This window comes from Dermacentor silvarum, chromosome 9, assembly GCF_013339745.2.
Source record: "Dermacentor silvarum isolate Dsil-2018 chromosome 9, BIME_Dsil_1.4, whole genome shotgun sequence".
Classification (NCBI taxonomy): Eukaryota; Metazoa; Arthropoda; class Arachnida; order Ixodida; family Ixodidae; genus Dermacentor; species Dermacentor silvarum.
The window spans coordinates 109,634,970-109,647,501 of NC_051162.1; the positions used below are offsets into that span (position 1 = coordinate 109,634,970).

The 12,532-nt window shown below is 45.3% G+C and overlaps 1 protein-coding gene across 1 annotated transcript; it reads right to left on the bottom strand.

Annotated features, from left to right (window-relative positions):
• Nucleotides 1-7,495: 7,495 nt before the first annotated feature.
• Nucleotides 7,496-11,543, bottom strand: LOC119464102 (serine protease inhibitor swm-1-like). The gene is made up of 3 exons (XM_037724938.2): nt 11,355-11,543; nt 9,434-9,749; nt 7,496-7,760 (listed from the first exon to the last, which is right to left on the bottom strand). The coding sequence occupies exons 1-3, from the start codon at nt 11,416-11,418 to the stop codon at nt 7,517-7,519; spliced, it is 624 nt and encodes a 207-aa protein (XP_037580866.1). The 5' UTR covers nt 11,419-11,543; the 3' UTR covers nt 7,496-7,516.
• Between the last annotated feature and the right edge of the window lie 989 nt (nt 11,544-12,532).

Genomic DNA, 12,532 nt, shown 5'->3' on the forward strand with positions numbered 1-12,532 from the left:
GGTTGTTTTTCGCGCTATGCAGATATTATTCGGCAGACAATGCCGGTACAGGCCTGCGAGCACAGGCGGGTAAGCATGGCTCATGCTTGGTTGGTCAGAACCTTTTATTGTTCTTCGCGCCAAAATGTCAGTGGTAAACGCCTTGCGCATTGAAGAAGCGCACTCTCGAAAAAATTTTTCTTGCTTGCGTAAAAACAGCGTTAGAGCTCTAACCGTCTGTAACCGTGGCTCATTTCGCGAATGTTTTGAGTGCTTCAAACCGTGCTGACACTTTGGCAAGTTGGTGTAACTTTCTAACGGCAGTTTAGCTCAAACTATGACGGCGAAGGTTGAGAAGGTATCACTGCTAAGATTGCGGACGTGCGAAGTGTTAATAATGAACATCCATCGTGCGTTTCACAAAGTGCGTGCACGCGATCATTTGTGTGTGCGTACATGCGTGCGTGCGTTCGTGCGTTCGTCCACGCGTGTGTGTGCTACCTCCAGGGTACACAGAGTACTGTTTGTATAGACCATATATACAATTTTTTTGAATTAAATGTTTTCACTTTGCGCAGCGGTGAAAATTTCTTTCATAGCACGAACAATGCTATGTAAAAAATTCACGGAATGTGTGAGAAACAACCGCAAACGTGAAGGGAACGCTTTTCACAAAAGGACTCTGAGTTGATGAGAAAAAGAGTGCGTTGGTCATTTAGAGCAAGATTGCAACATTGCCGCATGATGTTTCTGGACGAGGAACTTTTCAGCCCCAGGCGCGGTTTTGTTTATAAAAAATCGGAGCCCTTCCACCCTGTGGAGAAAGAAGTCCAGTGAAGCTGGCGCTCTGCTGGGATTTGCTATTTTAGGGTTTAGCTATATTGGGGATTTGCTATGTTGAATTTCGCAACAAAATGGTAAACCGACCCCTTCGCTCCGTACTCAGAAAAGAGGCATCGGTGCCGCCTCCGAGTAGCACAATGGGGTATTTTTTAACACTTAGACGATGGCTATACAATGCCCGGCTCGGAAAGAACTGGCTCGGCGTCCACGGGCGACGGCGTTCCTAGCGCGTTCTTCACTCTTTTGTACGACGTTCCTAGACAAGAGTCCTTGACCAAAACTATATACAACCAACGCTAACGTGAACTCCTCTCACAGCCCGCTCCTCCGTTGACCTACTTTTTCGTAGACAGGCGTGAGCCCGGAAGGAGCCGGCGGCACAGGTGGCCGAGGTCGGCAGGGCTGCGCGCATGCGCCGCAGTCGGAGAGCGGGCATACACACGCACAGCCATGCGTGGCAGCCGCCTATATCTCTCCCGCCCTCGGGCAGCCGCGCCGCCGCGCCCTCTTCGCCTTCCTTCCATTTATCAGCGGCCCTGCCAATAGACGCACGCGGTGCAGCCGGAGGGGCGAGGGAAAGCGCGCGCGTCAGCAGCCGAGGCGCACCGCCTGCCTAGCCTCGCTAGCCTCCCACCAGGGCTCAACTATAGTCGGGCACAGCTTCCAGCAGGCTTGCCGCGCTAGCCTCGCAACCGGACTCAACTCTACTCAAGGGGAACGCGGCATAAGAGAAGGCCGACTGACACAAAAGAAGGGAGATAGCGGGGGCTCAGCCGGCCGGGAGGGAGGAGGGGCCGTGCGCTCTAAGAGACGACGACGCTCGAGCCAATGCTAATAATGACAGTTTGTTTTCTACAGGCGGACACGATCCTCGGGGACTGAGCCCTTAACAGCTTCGCTGTAAAACTTTTTTTTTACTTTCATCACTTTCAGCGCACCACTGCCACATTGCCGTAGCGTACACTGTCTTCGCAAGGAAAACAATTATTGTACTGAATGTAATGTACTGTATTTATATTTGTACTTTTTTGCGTCTGCTCATTCGTTGCATCGATAATTGCATTGCCGTATTTATTCGGATAAGACCCGCACTTTATTTGCGAATTTTGACTTGGGGTGGGCCTTGCACGAGGCAAGGTTAGACTACTCACTGAACCCTCGAACTGCGCTAAGACTCCCATTCAAATAAGTGGAACCAGTGGCGGCTGACTACGAAACATCGGCAGTAGCCGATTGATTTGTCGGACATGGACTAGCGCCATTTTGTAGCTTCTTTTTGGAAATAACGAGCACGGGAGTATGCGCGTGATGCTTAGTGAATATTTTTTGCCAGATTTTCACACGGTAAAGTGGGAGTCTGGGCTTTACGCGAGGGTGGCCTACACACGAGTAAAAATGGTATTTTTATTGCGATGTGGCTCTCCTGCTTGGGCCCTTTTGTGATCTTCTGTATGTACTAAAAGATTAATAAGAGGCATTGGCCTTTGCGTGAAGAAGAAGAAATAAACTTTATTTAAAGAGCCGGCACCTTGCTTGTAGTGGCCTCAGGTGTCGGCTCGAAGTCCTTGGACTCGGGCCGAGCACGGGATCGAGAGTTCAGTTCTCGACTACGGCGTTCACATTTTGAAGAGAGCGATTAGAAACATTGTTGTGTATTGCGATTTCATCACCCGTTAACAACCTTTGGCATTAAGATTAATCGGGCGTTTCCCACTGCACCCTATTTCGAAGCCCCTGCTTTAATTACGAAGTCAAACGAAACCAACCAGAAATACTTTGTCGCGCTAATAGCAAGTCTCTAGTAATGCTGACGGCATGTTTCTACTAAAACGGTGGTTCTGCCGTGACAAGAGTAAGTGCTGTCCTCCCAATGAACCGACCTCCCGCCAAAATATTTTGCATCTTAATATCCCCACTCCTTCATCTCTGGCAGAAATTTCTGTTAGTTACTTCATCCTTGTTGTCTCATCCACGTTGTGTCTACCTTGCGAAAAGATCGTAAGATGAACACGGTCTACGAATTTACAAACTACACAAGCAACTGCAATGTCTTCGATAAATGGCACAGACGTGACTCGTCAATCCAGTGAACATTTATCGTTATGTCATGTGTTTGGACTGCACTGGCTCAAAGGCAGGCACACTTATTCGCCTGCTTCGAACTCCTTGGAGAATCCTGGACAGCAGAAACATTCGCCACCGCTGCAGCTTATTTTCTCCGGTCAGGTAAGATGGCTATGAAGTTACGGTTGCTGATCACTTCAAGGGGATAAAGCGCAGACATTTCCGAGCCCATACGGGCTTCTTGGTGCAACAAGGAATCTAAATCGCAGTAGGGTCCTTGCGTGACTAAAAAACCCGTACAGGATTCGAAACGTCTGCCTTTTTACCTTGACTTGGCCACCGACCGCAACATCTTGGTCAAAATAATATTATGCCATTCTTTGCACCGATGCGGCAGTGAAGCTGCCAGGCAGGGTGTTCTTACCGTCGTCGAACTTTGACAAGTTGGAAATGTTTCGGACACAGCAACAGCGTTTATAGCCATTCTCTCGTTGTTACATTACCAGCTTTGCATTGTAGCAATACATCAAGGGTTCTGCGAGCACATTCTTTTATTTTGCACACAATGCCTGTCGCTCGATATCCTACATGCATATTAAAGAACTGTCACCCTCTGCAACATGACTTCTTTCACAACATGCCCGCACGCCAGGTACAAACGCATACAGAACGAGCAAGGAAACTTCTCATCATCATCATCATTTAATACCCCTTAAAGGCCCCTTTCGGGGTATTACATAAGGGGCACTCTCTCTTCCATAGTACCTAGGCAAAGTCAGATATTCAAGGAGCAAAATCCCGCACACTTTCTCTCTCGCACCCGCTTTTACGCGCGCCTGCGTACAAACGTCGGGCAATTCCTGAAATGACCGTCTCGTGAACAGCCGGAGATGAGAGAAAATGACTGCACTTATGACACGTGTTCGCATGTTGTGTTTTTAGACGGTTTCTTGCCTCATCTGCTGATATGTTTGGTTTAGGCGTGTTCTTACTGAGCGGTATGTACAAACATTTGGAGGACGCTTAAGCATCGTTTTTGAGTGGAACGCGATAGCATTCAAAGATCCCTGAATACTTGTCAGGCTTCCCGGCTACGGCAGCTTTCTTTTTTCTCCACCTTCTCTTAAGCGTGACGCTACCATTTTACGCTGCCGAGGATGCGAGCGCCATCTGGCTGGGGTTTTCGCAAGTAACCTACCCTAGCGCGCCGGTGTTGTTATGGTAGAAATGCTGGAAAAGGCGTTTGTGTTTGAGTTTCCTCGTATACAGAATTACGTTTTCTCGTACATTCAAATTAAAATCCGACGTCATCATCATGCCTGTAGGTTGTAGGGAAAATACGGGGAATGCGGGAGATGAAAATTCAAGGCGATGAGCAACACGATAACAAGGTAAGAGCAGTAGCCAACGTTTCGACAAGTAGGATTTGTCTTTTTCAAGGCGACAGATCCTCTCCTCGGCACAGTGTATATAGGTAGGGTTCTTCGAAAGGAGAGAGAAGGTAAGGCGGTTGGGCGAGGTAACGAGAGAGTGTGTGTCAGCGGCGAGGGTGTAGAATTGCAAAGAAGGATAATGCGCTACTGATAGTCGGTGGAGGAATTTGAGGCAGCGCCGTGTGTTAGCTGGTTGACGTGTCATTGTATGTTCCTTTCTTCGTGGAAGGGGCCTGGATTACGGGAAAGGGGGGGGGGGGGTCTGCTCCGCTGGAGGTCAGTGAACTATCGTGTCTGAAAGAGAGAATAAAAGTAGCGGCAGAAAAATGGTGCTTCTGGAAAGAAGGGGGGAGGGGGTAATTATATAGATAAAAGAACGAAAGGAATGAGTGAGAGGAAATGAAGTTTGGAAAATTATTAACAATCGAATAACAAAAAAAAAAAAGCCGGCAGATACAACGCCCTGTGGGTCCGGAATCGGTGTTATGCGAAGCAAAGTGCGGGCAGCCGATCAAGTTAACGGAACGACCATGAGAGCACCAAGACCACTGCGGCTGCTTCATGACCTCTCATTTAAGTCCGAACCCATTTCAGTCGCTTTTGAGTGTTAATCTCTTTTCACTGAGTCATTGTCATTTTTGCTTATTCATACTTGTGACTATGACTTATATCATCATCCTTTGGTGTTTCACTCACTTAGTGCCCACGTCCGAACCCACTGTAGTGTTTTTGAGTGTTAATCATTTTTCACTGAGTCATTCTCATTTTTTCTGAGTCATGCTCGTGACTATGTCTTCTACCATCATCCTTTGGTGTTTCCTTCACTCACTGCCCTCGTCCGAACCGATTCCAGTGGTTTTTGAGTGTTAATAATTTTTCGCTGAGTCATTGTCATTTTTGCTGAGTCATGCTAGCTCGTGACTATGTCTTCTACCATCATCCTTTGGTGTTTCCTTCACTTACTGCCCTCGTCAGAACGGATTCTCGTGGTTTTTGAGTGTTAATAATTTTTCGCTGAGTCATTGTCATTTTTGATAACTCATGCTGATGACTATGACTTCTACCATTATCCTTTAGTGTTTCCTTCACTTAGTACCCATGTCCGAACCCATTCCACTTACATACCAAGTTAACGAAAGGACCATGAGGGCACAAAGACGAAGGCGGCTTTTTCATGACCTACATGACACACATATCATTGCATTCATGTCACGAGCCATCATTTATGTTCGGCATACACTCTTGTTATACTATGCCAATTTTGGTACATACCAGTTTAACGAAACGACCATGAGAGCACCAAGACGTAGGCGGCTAGATAGATACTGTCAAAGTTACAAATGTTCGCCAAGAAATCCGCCGCATTAAAAAAAACAAGAAAACTAAGCAACTCAATGAAAAATAACTAAGTGCTGTTGTCGATACTCTGAAGTTTAGCATAGCGAATATATTTTAAAGCTTCCATTGAAACGTTCAGGTCTATTGGTTGCAAGTCTTGAACTTATGGATGAGGTATGATTCTCGATATTTTCTGTCTCGCACAGTACGGAAATTTTACTGTAGTATGTAGAGTTTAAGTTCATCAAAGTTATGACCTGGTTGGTTTAAATGCTCAGCGATGGCTTTGGACAGCTTTTTAGCTGTGTCCGCGCGCTGTCCGTTTGACCTGACATTCGTTGATTGTCCCGTTTCGCCGATATATTGTTTCTTACAGAAGGAACACTCAAGCATATAAGTTACATCAGAACTATAGTGCAAGTAAAGCTAGTTTTGACTTCGTGTGTATAGCTGTTTGCGGTGCTGTTAACTTTAAGGTCACTTTGAAGGTGCCTGCAGGTTTCTTTTTATTCGTTTCACGGGTAAGAAGAATCTGTAGCGAAGACAACGATTATATCTACCACCTAAATGACTTTAAAGTAACGCTAGCGGAACGAAACTATCCACAACTTCCTCTCGAGCGGGCTTATGAAATGGCGTCAAGATTAAAGAGGCAGTCGGCATTAGATAAGAAACAACCTACACCGACAACCTTTATAACAAAATATTCTAATTCCCTCCCAAACATAAACAACATCCTACGAAATACCGCCCAATATTATCAAGTAACGAGCGTATGAGAAAAGCGTTCCCGGATGTACCAAGGGTTACCTATCGCCGCCATAGAAAATTTAGAGACATGTTAATGCATGCAAAAGTCAGCCAACAATATTCCCCGTAAGAAAAGTTTGTTCTCGCCCCAGGTGCAAAACTTAGGGTGAGATGCTTCAGAAGTTTTGAACTTGTCCGTGCTACACAGAAAGTGAACTACGTCGTCAACTCAGAAACGCTCTGGACCGTTTAATCCATTTAAATAAAAAAAGGTTTGAAAGGTGTTGAGGTGCTTTTCATCTCTACTTCCCCCATCGTCTCGATAGTTAACACACACACACTATCCTTCTGTATGGTTACATAAGATAGCAAAATTGGTGTTTTGTTTTAAATATTCGCCATTTTTTTCGAAGTAACCTCTGTGTCACAGATGTCTTGCACTTGTTTGTGCCTATGTTTTCAAATTACTGGCCAGGCTCCATATTACAATTCGCATAATAAAGCAAGCAACCTAATGACGGAAAACTTTCGCCGCGACAGATTCGAAGAATTATAACAATGAGGGTCTTACAGGTCATTTCTATGTGTAAGAACAGCGGGCCTGACAAAAGCAATTGCTTTAGAAATGAAGGCGAATATATTTTTGAAAAACGCAAATCTCGCTGTAAGGGCCCATTCACACTTGCGACTAAGCGAGGTCGCGCGACCAAGTTAGTCGCAAAGCGACCAGTCGCAAGTAGTCGCAAATGGTCGCTTTTCTCGAAATGCGACTGTTTCGGGCCAGTCACTCACTGCTCGATTTTTTTCTGTCGCGCGACCGCAGTCGCAGAACAGCTGAACTAATCAGATGCGAAGGAACAGGACGTCCGTATACGCTGACGCTTATTTTACGCGGCGATGATATTTCAAGCAGACGTGAACGGCATATCGTGAGACATTTCGGTTTAGCGACTCGTCGGTAGCATTTGTCAGTGTGAACATTGTTCGTCTTGAGTAGCTGTCTGGTCGCCAGTCGCAATCGGTCGCGCGACCTCGCCTAGTCGCAAGTGTGAATGGGCGCTAACCCAACGGACAAGAGCATACGGGCATCGAGTTCCACAACTATGTGTTTATTCTGCTCTCGATGTACACTGGCTCCAGCGTACGCACATTTCCTTTCCGTTGCGAACCGTCTTGTAGAATCCGGGCAAGCAAACGCATTCACCTTCATGACACCGAATTTCGCAGCCTGTTGGTCGAGGGTCACGGCACGTTGGTGAGCAAGATGACGCGCATATATGGAAGGCAGAATTGCGTGGGCAGATGGGAGGACACCAGCTAGCTGGCGTGCAGGTCTTCTGCCGCAAGGGGTCTCTGGAAGCAATAATAATAGCAATTACTTTATTCGCATTCATGCGCGTTTGTCACAGGCATGACATGCAGGGACGCACGAACGCAGTGCATGCCGATGACACAGGGTCTTGCGGACCCAAGCCGGGTCCCACAGTTACGCTCCGGACTGTTCGGTGGATCGGTAGGGGTGGGTAGCAGGGATGAAAGTTTATGAGGTAAGAAGGTAGTGATGAGGCTGTCACAGGTGGGGTTAATGGCTTAATATAAGGTGATGGTGGTTGTGATAAGAAAAGGGAGGTTCATCACGTGTCATCACTGAAGAAGATTCATTTACAAGGAAACATCCGTAGAGTAATGCTCGTTCATCCATGCAGTGAAGCGCGCATGAAGCTTCAAACACGAGTGAGTTATTAGCATCATCAGCGGAGAATGCACAGCGAAGGTATAGGCACTCACTTTTAATTTATACTTTTCTACGCCATTCGGATTCTTTTGCATATCTTAAGAGCGTCATGCCCCTGATTCCCCCAAACAAAGTGACTTGCCTCTTCATTCAAAGAACTTCAGAAGATATTGTGATTACTGCTTCTTCAATATCGCCTTTGTAGCAACAAGATTGGATTTATTTTTCACTTAGTCGTTTCAGAAAGCCCCTGGTATTTTCTTCTGGGTAAATATAGTCATATGCTTGCAGACAGGTGCTGAAACAGGTTCATATCTCTGAAACAACTTTCTTCTCTTGTGCGAAGTTTACATGTGAAGGTGATTCCTTTTTATATCCAGACAAATTTGCAAGAAAAAAGCCGGAAACCTTCTTTTGATTACGATGTGGTAGTGTTTTGTGACGCAAGGACTCGATATAGCCAAAGAGCGGCATGCAAGTATCTTCTTCGGAAATGGTTTGCCTAAATGTAAAATTCGCTGTACCTACACACTAAGAAAACGTAATTAAGATAGTCACTGGCACTGGTAAATGCGTGCGGCCTTGAATAAGTCCCACCTGGTTTTATCTATTGAGAAGGCCGAGTGTAAATAGATATATTCGGAGTACACCGTAATGAGAGAAGGCAGGCATCTCTTTGTGATCCACAGCACGGTATTAGCTGATTTTTGGGCATACGCTATCAACAGAAACTAATGTTAAGTATGTGCACTCTCTAAGCTCGGTCCTTCTATCACCTTTTTATAAGGAACCATGGACACGCACTGCCTATTGCCAATCATACTGATGCAGCTCTTGCAGTGAAGAATAAAGCAGACATCTCCTGAGTGAGAAGTCACGTCCTTCAATCCGAAAAAAAATATAAAAGAAGACTCTGATAAAAAAAAGTGATGACACAACTGAACAGGAACGAACGTTATTCTACTACCGCTCGTGAGACTGCAACGCAGTGAACGGAATTTCTAAGTAGGCTTTTCGAAGGTTGTTCAGACGCTATTTACCAGGCTGGGGTTCTTGGAAACTCGGTGCAGGGGAAGTGTATTTGTACGGTGGAGGACGCTCAGCAAACCAAAGTATCACAAAAAGCAAGGACTCGCCGAGTTTCGATTTTCCTTAATGAACCGTAACCGAGGTCATTCAAGAGTAATTTACAAACATCAATGATATCCCTGTTATTTTTATGCTGTTGCCTCTATACGTTTCTGAACGCAACAATAACTGTGACACAGCGAAATGTGCACGAAGTACTCACAGCACGAATCCAGGCGGGCAGGCGCACCCAACCACGCATTGGTCTGTGCAGACAGTGGGGACACGTTGTCCACAGACAACAGGACAGGCGGACGAGCACTCGTTGAAGTCCATGTTATCTCTGTACCAGCAACTGCCGCATTTCTTTTCTTCGATGCATTGTCCCCAGGCGTTGCGTAGGTAACCCGTCTTGCACAGGCACCAGCGCCGCTCAAACAGCTTAGCCGGGAGCGTGAGCCATGGTTTGCAGAAACGGTCCCTCTGAGGTGCGTAGCCTCTTACTGGCACCTCCAAATAGGTGCAGTTATTTTCGCCATCTATACAGGAACAAATTAAAATAATATCCGTAAAGGACAGTGTTTCTATGGTCCCGAACAATCCCGGTACATTAGGGCTAAAGTGCAAGGCGTCCAACGCACTCTTAACATTTTATCACCAATGCTTTGGGAAAGTTTTATTCCGTATCAATGCTTCTTGCTCAAGTAATGCATTCGTCTCAATCTACGAAGACATTATTTTATCATTTGCATACCTGTATCTTGCCAGAGAACATAATTGTCGCCTGCATGATGTGCCCGAAACTATCGAGACCTCCTTTATAAGCTGCAGAGATATAATTATGCTTAACATTTGCTTGAACGCACTCCTGAAAAGGCGTTGATATAAATCTTCGCACTTTGGAATATTTACAGCAAACTGTTGCTGATGATTCACCGCAACACACGTTTTTGCTTGAGTGCATGCGCAATTAGTTGAAGGCACGCATGTTCGACCGAAACGCCTAATCAGTTCGTCCGCGATGCATTGCACTCGTGTTTTTACAAAGACCGTTTGTATATGATTATATTTATTGACCCAGACTGTAAAACTGCGTGGGTAAAGGGCCTATCATGGGCGCCGTTTTAATATTAGGTGCGCGAAATTTTACCTTGACCTGTGCTCCCGTCTACGGGTCATGCCGACGATAAGGCATGACATTTGTTGTGTTACTTTTACGTGTTATTTGCCTTTTTAACAATAATACTGAAATCAGCTCGCAGGTGAGTTTATGCTTCTTGAACCTCTTATTATTTGCGGTAATATACACCATAATTAAAAAATTAAGGAACAGCCGCAGCGAAGTGCTTCGTACTTGGCTCTTGTTGAAACGATCATTAGTAGAGCTACGATGATGATTTTTTTACGATAACCATTTAATATTTCTGACATTTCACACCCGGGATTGAAACGATAAGGGAGATCGATACTCAAAGACGTGAAACGCACGAATAAACTCACAGGCCATTGACAATTAATAACTGTACGTGATCTTAACTGCTCAACACGTCCTCGCAACTGTTTTCTTTAACTTGTGTCTGTTTTGTTTTCGTGCATCGAACCTCTGAAACTTGCTTCCAGTTCATCAAGTATGCTAGGTCTTCGCCTCTCTCTCTCTCTCTCTGTATATATATATCATCACCCTATATTTAGGTTCTCTGCAGTACGAAGGCCTCTTCCTGCGATCTACGATTACCCCTCTCTCTCTCTCTATATATATATATATATATATATATGTATATATATACGTATATACTCAGGCAAATCAGTTCCGGGGAAACCCGCAAGGTGGATGAACTGTAACGAAAAGAAAAATTGTCACCCACCTGAAAATAGCACGAAGCTCGAGGACGAATTTTTCCTCAATTGTGAAATGTGCTTTCTCAGACATCCGTATGTGTTTACTCGGTGCTTTATTCGGGTGAACGAAAATATTGCCTGTCATATATACACTCTGTTTATATATATATATATATATATATATATATCCATTTTCAACAGTGCTTTTTAGAAAACGCGACCGTACTGGTAAAGCCTTCTGAACCGCGCTGCATAGTCATGAGGCTCTAAAACTAGGGTATACGTACGTTGCACATTTTACTTACTTGCAAGTTCCAAGCCAAGAGAAACGACGCCTATAACTAGAAGTCTCAGTCCGGTCTTCTCCATACTTATTGCAGTTTAGTCCTACGGCACAGATGTGCGGCGTGGCCCATCGTGCATCACTGCATGCAAAACGAGAGGTATTTATATGTTGTAAAGACCACTATACCTAACAAATTTAAAGCTGCAGCCGGAGCATAAGGCTTTAGGTAGCAACACGTAGAGATTTCGCCTTCTTATTTCCTTTAGTGCACGACAATGGCCGTTGGCCTATTTTCTGGTTTTCGTACGAAGCCAAAATTAAAAAAAGGAAAACGTCATGTTCAGGAGCATGGCCTTACGGCAACAGCCCTAGAACAATGGGACGGACCTGAAGAATACAGTGCTACTATATTTTTTTGCAGGCATAATAGCAAAACAATGGCAGGAACTCATTCCAGTGGTGTCACTATAAGCGTGTTTATCGCTTCTTTAAGCACAAGGGTCTGATTACTAGCGCCGTATAGATGGCAATAAAATCGATGATTGGATGAAAGTTCCGCCCGGACGGGAAATAAACTCAGCGCTCATAGCTGCGTGTGGTAGGGTAATTAATGCATCAATACCACTGCTGGTCTGAAAACATTCGAGGATTGCATGCTTTATCGAACATAAGGCTAGCACCGTAAACCGGATTGTTGACGCCCTACTGCAGATTTATACCAGTTGAAGGTGCCCAACTCCACTTCTAAAGCGATGTACGCCTGGAATATCGAGTTGAGCCCGACTGTAGGGCTTCTCGAAATGCTGCATATTTGGCAAGTACAGTCACTATAACGCAATGCTATTCCAAACCGTTTCTATTCCATTTCTGCAATCAGTCCTCCACGATTGGTCAAACATTTTGCGGGCCATCCCCACATCGCCTGTCTTTCACGCGACGTTGCGAAGACCGCGAAAGCGACCCATGGGATATGACGTGTACTCACATATTACGCTTTGTTAGACCGAACACAAGGACAACATTTCTTTCCGAATAGGCGCATTTGCCCACCATTAGCCTTCCTCGATTTGCTAATATGTTTCGGGGCAGCGCCCACTTCGTATGTCTGCCATGCGATGAAAAACTAAGAAACCTCACCACGTAAATGTGACGTGTGCACAATAGATGCCAAACAAAGCTGAATTGTTTTCGCGATAT